The sequence below is a fragment of the Phaenicophaeus curvirostris genome, chromosome 3 (genome assembly GCF_032191515.1).
Source record: "Phaenicophaeus curvirostris isolate KB17595 chromosome 3, BPBGC_Pcur_1.0, whole genome shotgun sequence".
In the NCBI taxonomy this organism is placed as follows: Eukaryota; Metazoa; Chordata; class Aves; order Cuculiformes; family Cuculidae; genus Phaenicophaeus; species Phaenicophaeus curvirostris.
The window spans coordinates 35,507,820-35,529,275 of record NC_091394.1 but is presented as its reverse complement, the minus strand read 5'-3'; the positions used below and the strand labels follow the sequence as shown (position 1 = coordinate 35,529,275).

At 40.3% G+C, this 21,456-nt stretch overlaps 1 protein-coding gene across 3 annotated transcripts in view; it reads left to right on the top strand.

The window, feature by feature from the left end:
- The first annotated feature begins 322 nt into the window (after positions 1 to 322).
- Positions 323 to 21,456, top strand: part of ADTRP (androgen dependent TFPI regulating protein) — a 34,935-nt gene continuing 13,801 nt past the window's right edge. Inside the window, exons 1-3 of one of the 3 annotated variants that reach the window (XM_069853699.1) lie at positions 323 to 692; positions 8,171 to 8,305; positions 9,711 to 9,812. In XM_069853699.1, coding sequence (XP_069709800.1) covers positions 540 to 692; positions 8,171 to 8,305; positions 9,711 to 9,812 — 390 coding nt within the window. In that variant the 5' untranslated portion in view covers positions 323 to 539. The remainder of the gene's footprint in view (positions 693 to 8,170; positions 8,306 to 9,710; positions 9,813 to 21,456) is intronic. The other 2 variants (XM_069853696.1, XM_069853698.1) reach the window with 2 other exon arrangements.

Below are 21,456 nucleotides of genomic sequence, written 5' to 3'. Positions count from 1 at the left end.
CCATAGCCTATCAACAAATCAACTGATTTTTCTTTCACAGACCATTAGGTTTCTCACTTCTTCCTTTGGCATAAGGTAAAAACAGTCATAGAGTCTTCCCAAGCTGAGCTGGAGACATGGCTGCACTCGTAGATATGAGTGAGGAAGATGTCACTTGTTTTCACTCACTACCCAAAGCGTGACAGCCTGTTACACAAAATCAGCAGCAAAGCTCCCCCCACTTTTAAAACAGAAAAAACCAAAAACTTATGTAACTCTGCAACTAATCTTCACTAATCTTGAGCAAGGCATTTAAATCCAGGGAATAAGCCTATTCTTCTCGCTACCCACCCCCCCGCGCCCCAGCCTATCCATACAGTGAAAAGGGAAACAGATAGAAGCAAAGTGCACAGCCTTGCGTGTATTCCTTTTGATGAGAGCAAAGTGGCAACGTGTCCCGAGTCCGCTCCGAAGTAAACCCTCCTGCCCATGCATAACGGTCGAGGACCTTAAGAGAAAAGCTGCTTTTGGACTGATTAATGCTTGCTCTTAGCTAAAGGATGGAAATCTCTACTCTCGCAATGTACCATTGCCTTGCTTTTGTGTGGTATTTTTTTGTCACTTATTCAATCACGCACGTAAGAACAGAAGAGCGGCCATCTGAAGTGTTCCTTTATGGTGGGCAGTGGAAGTATTTGACAGTCCTCAATCTGGTAAGCAAATTGTGTTGTACAGTGATACCAATATGTCTACGTGTTTGTCTGCCATCTGTGCCTCAAGACATATGCAGCTGGTATACTTGCTGCTGTTAAACTGCTTCCTTTAAAAACGGCTTCCTTTAATGGTTTATACCCCAAATGAAACTAAGTAGGAATCCATGCTTGTGCTGTGAAAAGCATTCACAGGTTTTATGCAGAAAGAATATCATCTGGCAACCTGCTTGGCTTTCAAAAAGTATTCTGAAGCTAGCTGCTTCTTTGTGAAGGAGACAAGCTATCAGTGGGGAGAGGGACAGAAGGTAGGAACTAGCGCAAGTTTGATGCATGTTATCTAACCTTTAATTCAATACTTGTCACAGTGCTGCCTGGAGTTTGACTTCAATTTTTTAATGGGCTTTTATGTCCTGTAAATTACAGAAAAGGTAAAACAAAGCATTGCATGGTGCTAATTTAGCCATTTGGAGTACAAGTTTAGTTTGAAAATCAGTTTAGAGCATGAGGGAAAGTAATTCTAGCCTGCAGAGAGGGATGCTTATGACACTATTAGATATGTTTGAACAGTGCTATCAACTACTCACTGCATTTCCTAAAAGTAAACAGGAAAATACAGATCATAAAATGTTCTGCTTCTCCTAATACGCTAACTTTTCACAAGACAGAAAACTGAATGAAAGCATGTAGGATATCCTTCAGGAGAAGGCTTGTTCAAAGTCCAAGTCGTTCACCAGTGACTCATGGTGGTGGTGGTAGTGGGTTAGAAGGACCAGGCATGTAGACAAGGTTCCTACAAGGGACATATTTCAGGGGCATTTGCTAGTCTGAAGGATGATCACAGGGACCTTTTTAGCCTTTAGTCCATTCTGTGTGACTGTTAAATACCAGTGGGAGATCTGGCCCAGAATATGATTATCTCTACTTTTACTTTTTATAAGGAGGCATATTGTGGTGGAGTTCAATGAAGCCTTTGGAGACCCCTGAGGGTGTTGGGAAATTTGGATCCATTCCATGCTTTTATAAGATATTTGCCACCAAGAAACAGTGAATGGCATGTGAGATGGCTACAGCAGCTCAGGCTTCAGGGAGCCACAGCACCCAAGCCAGCTGCAGCAGGATGAGTGCACGTATACCACTGTATTTAGGATGACATATGTATGTTTTGTTGCTATGTTATCTTCATATCAGTATAGCTCGGCTTTTTGTGATGTTTTTAAAAATTAATTTTTCTAAAATGCTAGCAATCAAATGGTCAGGGTTCAACAACCTTGAAGATATTCAGTTCCTCCTGCTGGAATATATGTCAGTAGACTAAAACTTCACTAGCTAAATCTCAGACAAGCTGCTCCCTGTGTGTCCAGCTCCTTTCCTTTCATTTTTTGGGTTAAGCTGGCCGCATTAAAGTACCAACCATACACTCAGGCAAAACAGCATCTCCACCCCCTGGCACAATCATAATGAGATCTATCACTCAGTATATGACAAAGTTCTAAAGTATGAGAACAAGGAGAAAATGCAAATAACCCATCTCCCAGAATTTTGGGATGAGGAAATACTCCTTGAAATTAGCATCCAGTTTCCCTTAGTGACCAGCAGTGGATGATCAGGAAAATGCTGCACAAGATAGAGCGTGTGTAAGTAGAAAATGAACTTCCCACACGTCTAATCTCACAATAGCACACCCATTTACCCAGCCAAATAATGAATACAGGCCAAGGTCGCTAGTATCCATTCAAATCCTTCCCATCATATTTCTAAAGGAAAAATGTACCTGTTTATATTTCTAATACCTTCCCTGTCCTGTGCAATGAGTGCCACAATGCAAGCATACCTTGTGTGAAAGAGCAGTTCATTTTGTTGGTGTAAACCTTCTTCCTGACAACTGAATTGGATGCCGCTTTACTTCTGTGTTATAGTTTAATTGTCTATCCCTGTTCACTTTTTATTTGCCACTCATCAGAGACCTCTACCAGCTTTTCCTCTCTGTTACTCTTTTCTACAAGCTGAAAGTCTGAGCCTTTTTCATTTCTCTTCACAAAGGGCTGCTTTTTTTTTCATTTAAACATCCTTGTTGCCCTTTGCAGTAGTTTTTCTAGGTCCAGAAAGGGGTAAGTAGGGCAAGCTGCAGTGTCAAGCTACAACCGCAGCATGGATTTAATCAGTGGCATAAAGATATTTCCTGTTCTATTTTTTATTTCTTTTTAACAATTCTTAACTATTAGTCTTTTTTGAGCAAGGAGCTGGCAGTTTGAAAGAGCTATCCACAGCAAGTCCAACATTTCTTTCCCAGAGGGTGATAGTTAATTTAGGACCTATTTTTGAAAAATATGTAATTGAAGTGGGTTTTTTTCTGAAATGCATTACACTGCATTTATCAACAGTGACTTTCACTAGCTATTTGATCTCTCAGACACTCAGTATCCTGAGATTCTATGGCAATTTTGCAGTCAGACTTTGCTTTGACATAAAAAAGGGGGAAAAAAAAAAAGATATTTACAAACCTTTACCAACTCAGTGTTTATTCCCTTCCCCAGCTCATTTACAGATCTCCTGAACAGCTCAGGTCTCATTAAATCTCCATGAGCAGAGGCGCTTGCTCCAGTTCTCCAGTCCTTTGTCTCCCATCTTTTAAACACTTATTGATCCGACTCTGACACTAAAACAGAACTGTTAGCCACCATGGAGACGATTTGGGCTGAAGATATTGCCTGTCTCATGCAGAAAATGTGGCAATGGGGCACTGCGTGCAAAACTACTCCTTCGTTGCCAGTAGTCCTACTTCTACAGAGATGTGGGTTTTTTCCAAGAAATTATTGTCGAAACAGGAAAGGGCCTGGGAAGCAAAATGCCCTCATCCCTGCTTCTTCCATTGATCTGGACAGCATTTTTGGATATCTCTGGGTGGTAAAACTTTTATGAGTCACTGTATAACATAGGAAAAAAATGAGAAGACAAGATGGCCTAGGGGGCATGGAGTCCCTGTGCATCTCCACAGGACCTAGAAGAGTTGCTCCATGGTTTGACATTAAACCATTCCCTGTTGCTGCTGAGGGACATCAAGGAAAAAGAGATGGCTGTCAACGAGAGGGATGTCCCTCAGCTGCACATCTGATGTGTTAAATTTCCGTGCTTTTGAAAGTAGTCCCAGGAAACGCTTTGGGATGCCTGGAGATATAGTCTTGGGAGAAAGAGCAGGCAAAAGGTTCCCTCTGGGCTGTTCTGGTTCAGCAAAGTCGCTGTGCTGGTTCAGCAAAGTCACTGTGCTGGGCAGGGCTGAGCTGTGTCTTAGAGGCTGCCGCCAGAGTCAGGCAGGCAGGGCACTTACCTACCTGTTCTGCTTGTCTCCTGCTAGGCTGCAATTGACTGGCTTCTGGCATTGGCTGGCTGAATTGCTTGGAAATTTTCCCCCAAAAAATTCCTCTTAACTCTTTGGAACTGTATTTAAAAATTTAATTCTGTGGAAAGCTACTACGGCCAACTCACTCTGATCTGAAATGGAAATACTGGGAAATGTGACATTTTTCAGGGGATGGAAATGCAACTTGACTCCCAGCTCTGCTAGAGGAATGCTGGAAGAACATCTTCTAGATATGACCCTCTTCTAGCACCTCATTCAATTCCTTGCTAGGCATGCAGTTCTCCCAAGAGAGCTACAGCTCTGATGTTACTTCAGATTCATCTATCTGATTAATGATCATAGCAATCAGGATTCAGAATGGAAATATTTTTGTAAGGTGGAGGAGGGGGTAGGGGAGAAGATAAGTAGGCTTTGTATCAAAGCTATTCATTGACCGATTATTGAACAACTAGAAATGACAGATAAAAATGGGTTTGTGTTTATTTGTCTGTGACACAAAACAGTACAATCTGAATCATTCATTGCCTGAAATAACTGAGCTCATAAAAATCTGCTCACTGATGTAAATCCATTAGTAAATCATTGCATAATGATCACACTGCACCTTTAAAAACTCTTAATTGCATTCCTGCCCCATTTTACTACTTGCACTTTTCTCTCTCATAATTGAAATATTTTCAGTTCTCCTGAACTCTGTTTTTTATTTATTTCAAAATAGACCTAGTATTTTAATATACACATTTTCCAGGTTGTTATCATGTGAATGGATGTGCGCCTGCACTAAATGTTGACTGTTATGTCTAATAGCCTACTCAGAATATTGGATTTATCCTCTCTTAAGGGCAGAGCTTGAAGCCCAGTTTATTTGTATTAGTTGGAGATTTCAATATACACATGTGCCTAAAACTTATATGTGAAAGTAAATCATGTCAGGTTAGTTAAACAGAAACATGTCTTTCATCACTGTAGCAGATAGAAATTATGGTTTGTCTTTGTCACTATGACTCTAAGTTTGGAAAATTGTTCTGGCTAAATTAAGCATTTCTACAGCACCTAGGACCATGGAGCTCTGCGGGGTCTAGAGAAAAAAGCAACATCTCTCCAACAGGGATAATCATATCCATATCCTTCACTCTGGGTTAATCGTTAGCGTTCTGAATGCTTCCAGCCTTCCTTCTGTTCATGTGGGAATACTTTAGGGGATCCTCTTTATTTACACCCAGTGGATTTATATTCCATGAGTGGCTGCAATGCATTTGTGAGCGCCAGCACTGCTGTTTGGGAAATTAACAGGACATCTGGAATAATTTGATGTTTTCATGTCAATTTTTTTTATGTCAATATTTTCCCATTAGTGCATGGCTGTGAGATTTGGACACAACTTTCTTACAGGAATAAGCCTGGAAGAGCATGGGTTGGGAGCTCTGACTCAACCCTACCAGAAGTGCACCCTGCCAGATTGAGCATTGCTGAAATGCTAGGAATGGCTTTAGCTAGGTTCAGTTTCCTGACTTGAAAACTATTTGTGTGTTCTTCCATTACTCCTGAAAGTACAAGATGACAAACTGGCTGAAATCCCTTTGAGCCCAGAGCAACAGACAAAGGTAGAAGAGCTACAAGTGTAGCTATGAGCTACAAGAAAAGCTTCTGAGATAGAGTTCAAACATCTGCAGGAGTTGGTCTTCTCCATATTCAGTCTGAGAAATAGATCAGGTTACAAGTTCAGATAAGCATTTTCCATACGGAAGATAACATTGTCTTCCTCTGCATAAGACAGAATATTTACCAGACTGAGAATGCGGCTGGTTTGGAACTGTTTCTTTTCAGAAATGTTTGTTTTAGTTAATTTTGAAGGGGAGGAAAGAAGCAGCCTATCCCTGTCCCATGATTAATGTAATGCTGACCATGAACAAGATAATAATAGCCCCATCCTCTGGGAACCAGTCCTCTCCCTAATTTATTGGCAATTAGTCACCGTGTGTCACCAGACTCTCACCACCCTCACGTTCATTTTTCATGCTTTTTACCGAAAGTTATTGCTGACTCTACAGGGTGTAACAAGAGCTTCTGTTTTTTACCAGGCTTTCCTTAGCCTTTTGGGGACCTGATTTTGGTGTCCCTGTGAGGCCAAGGACTGGGACAGACATCGGGGATGAACATGTGCTGGGATCTAAGTAGGCTGCACCCTGTTACAGGCTTTTCTGAACTAGATCCGTGACTTGGTGGGCTGAATCCCTGCTGACTGAAATTGTGCCTACAGTTCCAGAGGCTAATTGTGATAATGGGGAGAGAGAAAACCACATTTAAAAGAGCTGGTTTGGGTGCCTCAGAACTGAACAAAACCATATGTGGGTTCTGATGAAGATGCTTGGGTGTTTTATGTAAAAATGTGGCTGTTCACCCCATGCTGATGAGAGGAAACATGGGGATTTTCCATCACCCGGGTGGTGCACAACCTCTGATACCTTTTCCAGAGTGACTCTGGGCCAATCACCCAGACTGTATCAGCCCCACCATAATTCCAAAGATGTGGGTCTGTGCAGGGATAGGGGACACTCCACCAGCAGCACCTGATTGCAGTCTACTGCAGCAACTATCTGGACTGTGGAAAGGACAGGGAAGGAAGGATCTATCTTTTCCCTGTGCTGGGAAGCCACAAAATGAACAGGGGTGTCGCAGATAACTTCAAGGATACTTAGGCCATGCAAACTACCATCACTTTGCTCCCCAGGAAGACTCAGTATCTACAAACTAAAGTTTGCAGAAACCCTTGTCTGACAACAGGCGTTGTAAAATCATAGTCCTCTTCTTCCCTTAGATATTTTGATAATAGAGGAATTTCTGATGCAAAAACATTGCACTAATACTGTCCCCTCCCAAGCACCACCCTTCTTGGCTTGTTCAGAAACTGATGAAGTAACTGGCCACAACTTCAGACACTTCTCTCTAAATAAATATCTGATTCAGAGTAAGATCATGGCAAAAAGGTCTCATCCTGAAAGTTGTAATACAGCCTCTTTCTATTTAAGCACCCCTAGCTGATCCAGCAATTGCAGTACATTGAATTTCCCATGTTGTGTCACTCTGGGACAACCTAGCCTTAAAAAGAAGAGGGCACCCCATACATCAACAGATCTGAACTAGACTCACGGCCAAACAGAGGGTAGTGGGAAAAATATTTTTCTGCTAGGGTTTGCTTTTGTTTATCTACAAATCCAGTTCAGCATGATCCACTGTGTAGTGTTAATGGAAAAAACAAAGTAATTAGAAAAAGCAATATTGGCTTAAACCACAATATTCTGACAATTTCATACACAGTTTCCAGAATTCTGTTTTGTCAAGGTGCACTTACCTAATCCTTTACAAAATCCTCCTAGGACCCTAACACCTTCCCCAAACAATCCCACTTTACTTGTAAGTGATTTAAAGAAAGAAAAACACCCACCCACAATAAAAACCCACAACAAAACAAAACACCACCGCCAACTGCAAAATTCCTTTGTTATAAGTAGTTTAACTAATTCCATTTTAATTACTGAAGTCTGTGTCTCTGTAAGGACTTGCAATACTTTCCTGAATCCCTCTGAGTTCAGCAAAAGAGGTTCTGGTTTTGATAACTCCTTTTCATAACTTCTGCACCTTATTCTCATATTAGAGCATTTGGAGCTACTCTGTGCGGAGATCAACTGCACTGAGAGTCCCTGGTAAGAAAGACCCTGTGCTGACTAAATGATGGGAGAAGCTGTCTAGCAATCACTTTGCAGGAAACATTTCCTGGCATATTTTGTTCTCTCCTGCTCCTGCCCAGTTACATTGAATTTAACAATTAACATACCAAATGTGAAGGAACTGGCTTTCAACATGTCCTTCCACACCTCCCATCTGAATCACATCACACATCTCTGTTTAGTCTGTTAAACAAGATACTGTTAAAGTTATCTCCTGAACAACTTTATTTAATCTGTTTCAGTTAGTAAAAGATTTAGCCAACGGCTATTTCCCTCACATGGGCTTGCAGCTCATGAACAAAACAGCTCCCTGAAGAGCAAGAACAGCGTTCATTGAGGAACGTGCTAATTAAGGCTGGATGAGTTTCCCTCATTAGGTGTAATTACTTTAGGTTTTGCAGGCTGTCTTCTATGGGGTGTCCTTCCTGGCTGATGCATTGAGACTAATTAAGAAACTGCGATGTGCTAAGTGTGTAATTTCCAGCAGAGACCTGCTTTTCAGTGTCCTGGCTTTCCCAGTGTCCACAGTAAGTAACCTCTATATGTAAAAATAATGTTTGCTTGAATGATTGGGGTTTCTAGCATAATATACACACATATAAAATAGAAAAGAACTGTAGGCTTTCTTTAGCATTTGAAAATGGGTTTGCACTGTTTAGAAGAAACAGTGCTGAGCCTGTCATGGTTGAAAGCAAACAAACTTTACACAAACTTTAGGGTTGCTGTCCCCAGGCAAACACAGATTGAACCCAAAAGATGAATGAGATGTAACCTCTCCATTAATCTCATGGTCCAAATAGCTGTGGATTTATCAACACTGATCATTTTTCTAAAGGGCAGCATGGGTCAGGAGGACATGAGAGGGTACCTAAGAGGCAGTAAAAACTCACATCTCCTTCTCTGACTCTAGCATGACTTTAAATGACAGATTCATGGAACAATAATTATAGTTGTGGTCAACATCAGATTAACCACAGATCACCTACTCCTTTACAAACAATGCTTTTTGTCAAAGTTCTGTTTATCTGTTGCTGTGGGTTGGACTGGAACTGATGAGTGGCTTATACATATAGGTACCTCTCAGAGTGAGTGAAGCCAGCAGCCACCACTGAATCTCAAAGGGCTGAGAAGTGCTGCTTAAGTTAGGTCCACAGTCAGCCAGCTGGCTCACTAAAAAAGTACTGCCAGAGACAGAGAGACTAGCTAATTTATCTTCTCTGCACAGCAGTTTTAATGATGCTGCTGTCATATCCCTCCCCACCAGCCCATACATACTCACTGTGCTCGCAGAACAGAAGCACAGGGTAGTCTCATTCTTCCAGCATCTCACATCCCTAGTTTCCAACCCCAGGAACAAGTGCTCAAGCAGCCAGGCCAGAAAAATGCAAATCAGCTTCCAGGTGTCAGTAACCAATGCCACAGTTAATTTCCTCCAGTTTTCTCCCACTGTTAAGTCCTCCTCTCTTGGGATAAGAAAGGGTACCCACAGTGCAGCTTGCAGCTGCAGTTTAGGAATTAGATTTATGAATTGTGAAGGTATGGGTAAGTTTTAGGTGTATTGATCTCTTTTTGTTACCGAGCAGAACAAATGCTGTGGCTTGACAACCAATCACTCCTGGAGAACTTCTGGACCATCAAAGGATCCCATCTGGAAAGAGGGGGGCGGGGGGAAAGTTTAAAGCTGATCTAGTATTCCACAGAAAATGTCAGTGTTGGCAGTTTGCAAAGGAGTTTTTTCTTGCAGTATCAACACAGAACACTGCACCTTTCTTTATGTTGTAACATGTGAAATATATGTATTGATCTAGCAATATCACCATTTTTCATGTAGGAGATGCTTTGCCTTCTCAGAAATGAAAGCACTAGCCAAATCCCATCAATTATATTTGTCATTCATTTTGAAAATTCTTTCACTTTGTATTTTGGTTCCAGTTTGTATGTTTATCCTTTTGGACACTGTATACCTACAATCGAGAGCTGGTTTACCCCAAAAGCCTTGATGGAGTCATCCCACTCTGGTTAAATCATGCTATGGTGAGTAAGAAACTCGCTGAGAAGCGAGACTTTGCAACACATATCCCACCGTTGCGTTGTGTTGCTTTCCAGAAGAGTTTCACGGCTTTTTCTTTCTCACCTCCTCCTTCCTACTTATTTGAATCTGATGTGAACTCTGCACAGCAAATAGATGCGTGTACTTGAAGTTGCTTCGAGAAGCCTTTTAGCACACAAAGAGTGTCAGTGAATCAGTGCTTGTCAAACCTCTGAAGTCAATGAAATTATGTGTAGTCATAGGGAAAGAGGAAAAAGAAAACTCTTCTCTGTTATTGTAGCTCAAAAAAAATTGTTTCTGCAAACACAAGTCTATGAAACACAAAATGGCTGGGAGTATAACAAAGCAATTCTTAATTTTTAGAAAAGGTGCAAGAATCAAAGAATATCTGACAGCTCAACAACTGTGCACACAGCTTTGAATTGTGAATTGCAATGGTTGTTTACAGATTTTCTATAAATACTTCCCAGATTCCTTCTTCATTTGCTCTGGCTGTTTTTATGATGTGTTGAATAATCACATATTTCTCATCAGTCAACTATAAGGAGGCTGACAGTAACATGGAAACCGTGGGTGGATTGTAAGGTCAGGGAGGCCTTGTGGGGCTAATGGGAAGCGGAGGGGAAGGAAAGAAGCCAGAAAGTATGAAATAATCACACAGAAGACTCATTGCTCTCCAGACTTAATTTCTTCAGCACAGTGCTTTGTAACCCACTGAAGCATTTCACAATGCATGTTGAAGGTAAATGCATGAGGCTTCGGGACTTCTGGCTAAGGGCATTTGATCAAAGTTCTGAGCAGCCACTTGATTTAGATCTGCATATTCAGATACATGTGCCAGGAATTCAAACACACAGAGGCATGTCTGTATTACTGATGTCAGAGTGATAAACTGCAGCTATCATACACTTTTAACCTTATCATCTGCCCTCTCCCTAACAATCTATGTCCACTGGGGTCCTTACATGGCAGTACAAACCTCTGTATGAACACAAATGGGCACAACTCTATCTCAAAACATCATCTGCCAAAAAGAAAATTCCTTGTGCCCTCAGCATCACGCTGGTATCGGGGCTGGGATTCGGTATGGGTCGCTGGTTGAAGTTTAAAAACTTCACGGTAGTGGAGGTGCTGGGGAAGGGGAGGGCACATAGTGGTGCTGAGAGGAGATGGGCTTTGCTTCTTGTTTTAATCCAAGCTCACAGCTGAGAATTTGCCCTTTCCATTCCCACATTTGTTTATGACATGGGAAGGATGAGAAGTGCTAGAATGTGCATTTTTATTTCATGCACAAAAAGTCTTTGCAGGAATCCCTCAAACGTATTCTTTATAAATTCTTTCTTACACTACTTACATCTACATTTCATAACAGTCATTCTGAAAACAACTAAAAGCTTTTCCACTTCAGAAATGTCAAAAACAGGCATTAAAAAATGGAAAACAATTCTTCCTTAAAATTATTCTGACAAGAAAGAAACTTCACATAAAGCAAACCGGTATCACTACCTAGCATTTTATTCTGAAGCTCTCAATGCACTGCAGACATCTTGTGTTTGACAGTTCCTGGGTGAGAAATTTTCCTTCCAATCACTATCAAGAATAAAATATCTGCCACAAGAGTAAACTGCTCCCTGTTATTGACAATCTCCATGTTTTGGGATACCTTCCAACAGGTGCCTTCAGGCTTAGCTGAGGCATTTCTTTCTTCCGAACAAAAATATCCACTGGAAATACTAGAAAGATCCAGGGAGCTACTGATACTTTAAGGGACAATCTCCAAGTTCTGATTGCCAAACAGATGCTTTTTATTCGGGTTGATTTTCTTGCACTTTGCTATACTTCATGGCTCTGAGATTACAGACATTTCATGGCAGATTGAGGCAGCATCTAGCTGGCTTTGGTGGAAAAAGACATCAGTGTATCAGTAGTAGACATCAGTGCCCTATCATTTGTAGTGGGAGCGGTTTTTTTTTATCTCAGTCTATTTTAATGTTGTAAATAGGGAAAGCATATGTTGTTATGTAACTGAATAGTAAGCCTAAAAAATAATCATGCAAAACCACTTCAGGAATACCAAGATCCTTGAGTTCACTGTCATGCTACAGCACCTTCCTTGCAAAAATTAACTAGCCATTTATTTTTCTCACATTTACTGCTATTACAGTGGGAAAGTGTCATTGCCCACCTAGTAATCCAGAGCTGTATGGAAAGCATTATATTTTAGGCATGTTCTTGTACTCTGAGCTGAAACATTTTCTGGTTTGCAGAAGGAATCACTAATGCAGAAAGGAATCTTGATAATATTTGAAGGAGGCCAAATACTCCAGACTACCTAGTTTTCTGTGCCTTTCTACTGGGTTTAACCTCAGTTTCCACTTCTGCTGGCTTGGGATAATTGTGTTTTACCATCTTTATACAAAGCTTTGAGCTTCAAGGGTGAAAAAAACCCCAACCTAAAACTACTTATGTCTCAAGAACAATTATTTTATTTGGACAAGATTTTCAAAGAGGGAGATGGCTGAGACGAAAGATACACTGGCCAATTCATCAAGTGAAATTGTTTATTTCTTTCTCTCGTTTCAAGCAATATTTGGATACTCTCCAGAGGGCGACTATCTACTTGAGACAGCTGGGATTAAATCATATGCATGTTTATTCGACTTCATGGAAGTATAGGGGAATACTGCATATTGAAGGGACTGACAGAATTAAATGCTAAACAAAAAGGGGCAATAGTAGGTCAGAAGAGATCACTCAGAAATCTTTAATCTATAACAAAGGAAAAGATACACTTTGATGCTGACCAGATGCGTTCGCAAAAATGGTAACAGTACACTTGTCTTTTTGTAAAAGGAGGTTTGTATTCTGTCTGTAAGACACAGATCTTGTAAAGTGTAAATTTTCTAAAAAAAACTATATTTTTCTTTATTTTCAGGCTGTGCTAAGTTTAGTTTAGCCATCTTTTTTTTCCTATTTATTCTACAGCCATGCTACTCTTTCTCCTTGAAAAAAAAAAAAATCAGCATTTCAGTGTCCTGGGCACTTTACTGACACAGTTATGAACGTCTTCTGAAGATCATGGGAATTAAATAATTAGAATAACTAATAATAAAGGAGAGGTGGGGAACAGAAGAAAACTGTCTTACCTAGCGGACTTTAAGCAAAGATGACAACAGTCTTCGTGTGGCCTGAGCCTCTAAACTTCTTCACGCTCTGCCCTGATAAACAGCAGCTAAGCAGTATCTGAATGTAAAAGGAAAATACAGGAGAGTGAAAGAAAGACCTGGGTAGACAGAAGTGATTTTCTTTCACTGAAGTAAGCCACCATAACCTGACATTAAGAATGTCAGCAAAACTCACCATATCCTCTCTCATCTTGGAGCTTCTTAATATCTACAAACTGCTTGTGTTATATCCACCTAGCTAAACCATTACTTTCCTTAGTATGGAAGCAACTACATAAACAGAATCAGTATGATGTACTTCCATCAGGAGAAGAAAAAAAAAGTATGACTACAAACTACTTTGCTCCTATGTGAGGGCTTCTATGCAAAGGATTGTATCTTCCTACAACTATTTTAGGAAGCCACTGCAATACTAACCAACCAAGGGAGTGCAAAATTATTGTGTGGAACACAGAATCACAGAATCACAGAATCACAGAATCACAGAATAACCAGGTTGGAAGAGACCCACCGGATCATCGAGTCCAACCGTTCCCATCAAACACTAAACCATATCCCTCAGCACCTCATCCACTCGTGGCTTAAACACCTCCAGGGAAGGTGACTCAACCACCTCCCTGGGCAGCCTGTTCCAGTGCCCAATGACCCTTTCTGTAAAGAATTTTTTCCTAATGTCCAGCCTGAACCTCCCCTGGCGGAGCTTGAGGCCATTCCTTATTGTCCTATCCCCTGTCACTTGGGAGAAGAGGCCAGCACCCTCCTCTCTACAACCTCCTTTCAGGTAGTTGTAGAGAGCAATGAGGTCTCCCCTCAGCCTCCTCTTCTCCAGGCTAAACAACCCCAGCTCTCTCAGCCGCTCCTCATAAGGCCTGTTCTCCAGCCCCTTCACCTGCTTTGTTGCTCTTCTCTGGACTCGCTCCAGAGCCTCAACATCCTTCTTGTGGTGAGGGGCCCAGAACTGAACACAGTATTCGAGGAGCGGTCTCACCAGTGCCGAGTACAGAGGGAGGATAACCTCCCTGGACCTGCTGGTCACGCCGTTTCTGATACAAGCCAAGATGCCATTGGCCTTCTTGGCCACCTGGGCACACTGCTGGCTCATATTCAGTCGGTTGTCAACCAACACCCCCAGGTCCCTCTCCTCCAGGCAGCTTTCTAGACAGACTTCTCCTAGTCTGTAGCACTGCACAGGGTTGTTGTGCCCCAAGTGCAGGACCCGGCATTTGGCCTTGTTAAACCTCATGCCATTTGACTCAGCCCAGCGGCCCAGCCTGTCCAGATCCCTTTGCAGAGCCTCCGTACCCTCCAGCAGATCGACACTTCCACCCAGCTTAGTGTCGTCCGCAAACTTGCTAAGGGTGCACTCGATGCCTTCATCCAGGTCATTGATGAAGACATTGAACAGGGCTGGACCCAGCACTGAGCCCTGGGGAACCCCACTTGTCACTGGCCTCCAACTGGATTTCACACCATTTACCACCACTCTCTGGGCCCGGCCAGACACAACCCACTTGTCCAGGCCACTCTAACTGGACTCCTTCTCCAGGTGTACACACAAGAACCAAGAACCTCCTCAGGTTTGTGTTTGACTCTCTTAGACAATTCTCCTTGCAATTGGTATTTAATGCTTAAAAATTCTTGCATATTTACACAAGACAGAAACATTTCCATTTGTTTGCATTTCACAGTGTCTCAATTTTAAGCTGTCTGGCAGCTATGGACATTCATAGACTTTCAATTATGTTCAGGTTTTGGCCAAAGAAAAAGAATGTGTGTGTGAGGGATATGGCACATTAAATTAATCACCCGACACATTTAAGAGTAAAGACGCTTAGCTTTTCCCAGCACTACATATTTTTTTTTTTTGAAGTTTCCATTTTTGTTGATGTAAGCCTGTTTCCTCGGGCATGTGTATGTGTTTCACAGACAAATGTTATGGCAGGGAATACTCCCAGGCTGCTGCTACCCCAGTGCATGCAGGTGCAGTCTCTGTAACCCACCCTGCCAAAGAACAGCTGGAGAAAAATATTCCACAGTGAAAGATGTGTCACTTCAGACTCATGTCAGCTTCCAGCTGCAGTGCAACATGAGTTCCTTAGACTATGTATCTAATGTCAGGGAGAAATGCAATTAAAATTCTGGCATTGGCATGGAGACAAACCATTTGCTAGTAAGCAATAGCCAGGGCCTTATTTCCAAAAATGCATGCGTGCATGCAGGAAATGTTATCGCTGAAACCCTTTTACCTTTGATTATACAATTGGTCTGACATTTCTTACATTTCTCATGCTAACGCTTCCAAACAACCTACACATCTCAGAAAAAGCAGGGAAAAAAAAAAGTTGCTTTTCAGATGAGCATGAACAGACCTGGAAAGGGCAGAAACAGATAGCAGCTGACAGTTCAGAGAGCAGTGCTGCTGGAATTAAATTGAGCAATAGCTTCCTGGCTAATTTATCACCACACCTGCTCAGTAACAAGGCTCCTTGTGCCTCCTGCTCTATCCATAAAGTAAATCTCTGGTTTCCTGAATATACTCTAATAGCTGACAATATAAAAGACAGGTAATAGTTCTAAAAGAAAACTATTTCTTTGACTAAATGTGGCAATGTTGTAGTTAAAGAAATAAAATGAATGCTAATGCTTAAGCCCCTCCCACCCTGAAAAACATAGAGGTTAAGAGAGGAAATAAAAATGTGTAAAGACAGATTACAAAATAAACTTAAATGGACATTTGAATGAAGGCAGTATCTTATCAAAATAAATTAAAAGTGCGAATTTGTTCCAAAATGAAGTCAAGAAAGGAGAGTGCATACAGGGTTTCAGAAAACTGTGAGGAGTATAAAACTAAATAGAGGTTATAGTGACAGGAAGCCATTTAGTTTTATTATGCTCAGATAACACTGGCTGTAATTGTTTATGAAAGCATCCAAGCCAAGGAAATTTCCATAGACAAGAGAACATTTCCCAACAAAGAGCTTAATAACTGAGTAAACACTTCAAGGGTCAACCAATGAACACTGGTTTCATGAGCCTCATAAGACAACACCAAAGTGAGTTTTTACTTTTTATTTGCTGTAACATACCGACAGAGGAGATGCAAGCATGAGCATCAGCCATGAGTGGCTGTCAGCACACAAGCTCTGTGGGGAATTAATCTGAAAGGAGAAACACAGGCAGTTTTACAAAAGCAGTTGATGGTGTCCAACTGTGCCCAGTGGAGTTCAGTTTGGCCAGTGGTAACTGTTTGTGAAAAATCCTCTGCTAAAGTCTCACACGTTAATGGAAAGCAGACAAAGAGGGTATGTAAATGCAGATGAATTAGAAACAAACAGCTATGGTCAGCTGAGGCATCATTTCCTTCACTCTGGAGTCAAATGGGGTCAAACTGAGTCAAACTGCAATACGCGCATTAGGCGCACGAGTGATCTCAGCCACTCTGGGGAGATTATTCATGGGCTTAAAACTCAGCCTAGGTTGGAGGATGCAGCTGAACACAAACTCTACCCAACCCTGGCTTCCCAGCCCTAGGAAACTTGCTTTTACTTCTATTCTCAAAAGCAAAACGAGATTATAGCATTAAATAAATACACAAATTACTCAAAATACGGGAAGTCAAAATTCCATATGGTCTTATTAAACAGTGGAAAAAATATCCAGAGAGGTGTATTTATCTCAGTTTAGACTTAGGAACCTGAAATGTATCCTGGGAAATGTACAACATAGAGTGGGAAACAAAAAAATAAAGAAGCAGGAGAAAGTTATCATTTCATTTATCCCCACAGGAGACAACTTAACGTGCCAATATTTCAGATAAAGTTCAGCATATATTTATGAAACGTTCTTCCCCCCGTATTCTTATGCCAGAATTTCTGAGCAACAAAAAGAATTTTGTGATTTTATAAGTAGTTCATATTTACCTGAGCTTTTCAGGAAAAAAGCAATTAAAGCAAATTGAAGTTAAAAATCATAATAACTGCCAAAAAAGAGCCACAGAGGATATATCAGTCAATGTTTTGAGTCAGAATTCAGATTATAGGCATGAGAACTTAGCAAAATGGCTCTGGTTATTTTTAAAGTCCCATAACTTTTATCTTTCCACTACAAAATTCAGTTTTTAAAAAAGGCATTTCAAGTAGTTCTGTCCTTACAAAATTTGTAAGCTGAAAGTTTTCCTCAACAAACAGAGGTTACTAGACAAGTAAATATATTAATATTTCAAAGAATATAAAAATAAATACTTAAAAGGTTTCTGCCAAGAAAAGATAAAAGCACTCTGATTCAGTTTGGCTCAGTGATAGTCTGATCAGTACATCGAGGTATTGTTTTAGCTGATTTTCCTTACCTTGGAGTAAAATAGAATTTTTCTCCCTCTGTGATAATTATTTTTGACAGTTTCACTGTTTATATGTGAAACTGAGAAACTGTTAATTGAAATAAAAAATTAGTCACTGTTTTGAGCAATTATTGCCAATATTTTGATCTATGTCAATCTGAGCTTAATATTAAGTTTTCTTTAAAGCAAGAGGCAAAACTGTGTGTTTGAATTTGGCCCCATAAAAATGCTGTGCTCTTCAGACGTATGTCAGTTTAAGGAAATAATGTGCAGCTAAATAGGGTTCAAAATATACTTAATAGCCATCCACGAGAGAGCTATGGTAAAAATAACTTGAATGAAAAAATACATCTTTTTTTTTAAGAAGTCTGTAAAGTCTCTCAGCAGATATAATTAACTATGATATATGGTCTATCACTAACAATGCTGCCAAAGTCAATGTCTATTGGCTATTAGAGGGAAATCATTTGGAAAGCCAACTGTGTGTCAGAGGCAAAGGGCTGGCTTTGCACCCCATAGCCAGCTATGTGTTCTGGTGTCTACTGTACAAATATGCCTCTGCTTTCATAAACATGTTTGATTATTCCATAGAAACTCCAGTGTGATTTTACTGTCAATGGACAAACTGGGCTCAGCAGAAATATGTGAAGTCGCCAATGGACTCTGGGATAGCAGAAGGGCAAGGGAATATTTTCCCACGTGTTTGTTGGGCCTGGGGTGTATGTGTATATGAGAAGGAAGAGGGGAGAAAAAAAAAAGAAGCTTTATATTCACAAAGGAAAAATTATAAACAAAAAAATCTTCATCCTGGGAGTGCATGAAGTAGCTGAAGACTGCTGTAGAAATCTGTAGAAATTTGCATGGAAAGTTTAAATAGCCCTACAAAAAGCACATCTAGTTAATATACATAGTGATTCTTTCTAAATTGGAATAATCTAATAATCTAATAATAAAAAATTTGGATTAATATATGGCAAAATGTTTTTAAAAATATACAATTATTTGTACAGAAGACACAGCACATACTTTAATAAGTCTTATGCCAGTGTCATCATTGGACTTTGGAAGAAAGCAGCTTTCCTATGTCACAACTTATTTCCTTTTTTTTTCCTTCTTTTTCCAAATCATCGGGATAAATCTGAGACCTTTAACAAACTGTTCACAAAACAAGAGGCAGACAATCCCACTTTTGCTGCTTGTGAAGCTGGAAACACTCTTCTGAGTGAACCTCTGCTTCACTCCTCTGTGAATCAGTCAGAGCAGAAATTTGAACCTATACCTTCCACTGATCTCTTGGCTATTTCCAAAACCAGCCAAATTTTCCTGCTTTGCTAGTGACTTTCAAACTTGTTTTGATTTCTAAGTGCCCGAGCATTTTCTCTAACTCCTTCATAGGTGGAGAAGCCTGCCAAAAAATGACTACTTAAGCAAATTAGCATTTTCTAAATCAACACAGAATAAAAAGACCACCCAACTGCGTCTCTCAAACACTTCCAGTTTGCTACTCATTCCCAGCTCTCATACATGTGTTAGAGCAGTGGGGTGCCCCTTGCCACCCCCAGCATGTTGCTCCCTGTGACTCTATCATGCTGTGTGCACGTTGTTAATGCAGTGCTGCAGGGTGCATCCAGTTCACAGTTCACAGAATCACGAGGTTGGAAAAGACCCACTGGATCATCGAGTCCAACCATTCATATCAATCGAGGAATTTCAATCAAGTTCTGCTTCTATGGATGAGAATTAAACTTTTCCACAATTTGAAGGCTATTGACAAGTTTCCTACTTAGTTTTCTTGTGACAAGTGTGGCATAAAAAAGGTTTTATTTCATCCTTTAAAATTAACGGCTTCATCCTGCTGATCATTGCAAATTCCCTCTACAAAATCAGCTCAATCCTAATATCTCTTTAGTAAAAGGGTAACCAAATTTGTTAACAACATTCTGTGAAAAATGTTGTAAGCAATTATTTGTGTCCAGAAATTACAACATTTAAGAAATGGATATGAAAAGTTCATTTTTAGTTAGAAACTATTTTCCATTCTCTCAAAAGACAAGGAAAATAGACTAATGCCAAATAAAGTATTTCATTTATTCTAAATCAAAATATTACAGCTTGGATAAATGTCCCTGTTCCAGAATTAAAAGAAAATTAAGTCCAGCCATCATCCAGTGCAATGCCCTTCACTCCCATGAGGGAAATGAGCAATTCAAACTCTCAAAGCGCAGCAATGCATTCAGTTATGATTTCTACTTCTGCCTTTGGACTGCTTTCCTTTCCGTATTTGCTTGATATTTGTATTATCCTTTCCTGGGAATGTTCCAAATTATCTGCACCCATTAAAATGGGGTGCTCTAAGTCAGAGACAGAACACCAATCAAAACCTCATCACTTCAAGTACAGCAGCATAGTTACTTCCCACGTCTTTCTTATGCACGATACTGCTCTTAATATCATCCCAGAATGCCACACACTTTTTCTATTAAAGCAGAATCATACTTCTGACTTGTACCTACCTAGCATTCACCCTAAGAAGAAAAAAGTCACAAACTAAGGAAATAAGTATGTAAAATAACCCCCATTTGAAAACTTTTCCCTTCAACAAAGTATTATTTCACCAGGTCACTCCTACTAAATCCGTCTTAGGACAGCAGTAATACATCTGCAACAACCAACTTGCAGTTGTTAGAAGTGCTTAAATTAATTAAATGACTAGCATTACATTTGATTTGTCCCAAAGTAATATTGTACCTCATTGGATGTCAAGTGAAAACCAGGGCTTGCAGTCACTTTGCATAATGGACAAATCCCCTGCAAAAGGCTCAAGCATAATAGTAACGGCAAAGTACAGGTTTTTCAACATTGCTGTTTTGCATGGACATTTTGGTTTAGTTTGAAGACATCTATGGAAAATAAACTTTTTTAAGAATAATTCTAAAACCAGCTTAACATAGATTTCTGACTAAAAGACAGTTACAGGGATTATATATGAAAACTGCGTGCACCGAAGACATTTTTCTGGTTATATTAATCCAATAATCACTTGTACTTACATGGCGAGACCTCTGCTACCAGCCAAGTAGATCGTAGAACTGAAGAATATCTCTGAAACAGAACAAAGAAGTATCTTGTTGCCAATGAGTGAGAGGAAGAGGAAAATGAAATAAACCTTTTCTCTCTCTTTCCTCTGAAAAATGATAACTGCAATGGAAAGCTTATTTTGGTGGGCAGGGCAGCAGGTATGAAAGGCAACTCCTGAGGGTGCACTGGGGGGCCTGAAGCATGACATGCAGCTTCCAGTGAGCTGTCATTTGGCAGCACCAAACACTTTAACTAATAGGTGAAGAATATTTTATGCATGCTACGTGCAGTTCATTGTGCATTTGCAGAATTTAATGTGTCTTGGTGGCAACTCATACTATAAATACACATTAATAAAACTTTGACACTATGGTATCATATCAGATACATCAGATACTCAGCACAGCATCTGACAGATCTGTATATTGAAGGTACTATAACCAATTCCTTTGGACTTTATATGATACACCCAGCAGTTTGTGCCTTTTGGGGAAAAACAAACAAAAAAATTCATTAAGTTCAGTGTCCTTTCCTTTTTTCTTTTCCTTTTTTTAAGGTCAGTCTGTCTTTCTCTGCTGCCCCCCTCATTTACCTGTGAAACTATTTTCTTAGTTATCGGGAATTTAATCAACTAATTAAGATACAGTTGTTTCAATAGTTTTCTCCTGTTGTGCCTCATTGCTATTTCAGTGGTGTTATTCCACAGCATTTTCCAGGCCTTCTTTCCTAGGTATTACAACTTAAAACTATCACTTGGTTCATGGGGACTATTACAATACTTCACCCCAGCAAATTATTTTCTGAAGTTGCCACAAATCAGCCAACAAGTGTTAAGTGTTAGCATCCCAGTGCCCTTCATTATCATTCATCCAAGCCCAAAAGGACTTCTGCACTGCTCCCATCATTTCTGTTGATGAGCAGCTCCCACTATAAAACAGCCAGTGCCACCAAGCTCTCTGCCCTGTGCTGAAAATCCTCCATGCTCATACAAGCCCTCCAGTAAGCTGACTCTAGTAACTCTTGGTTAAG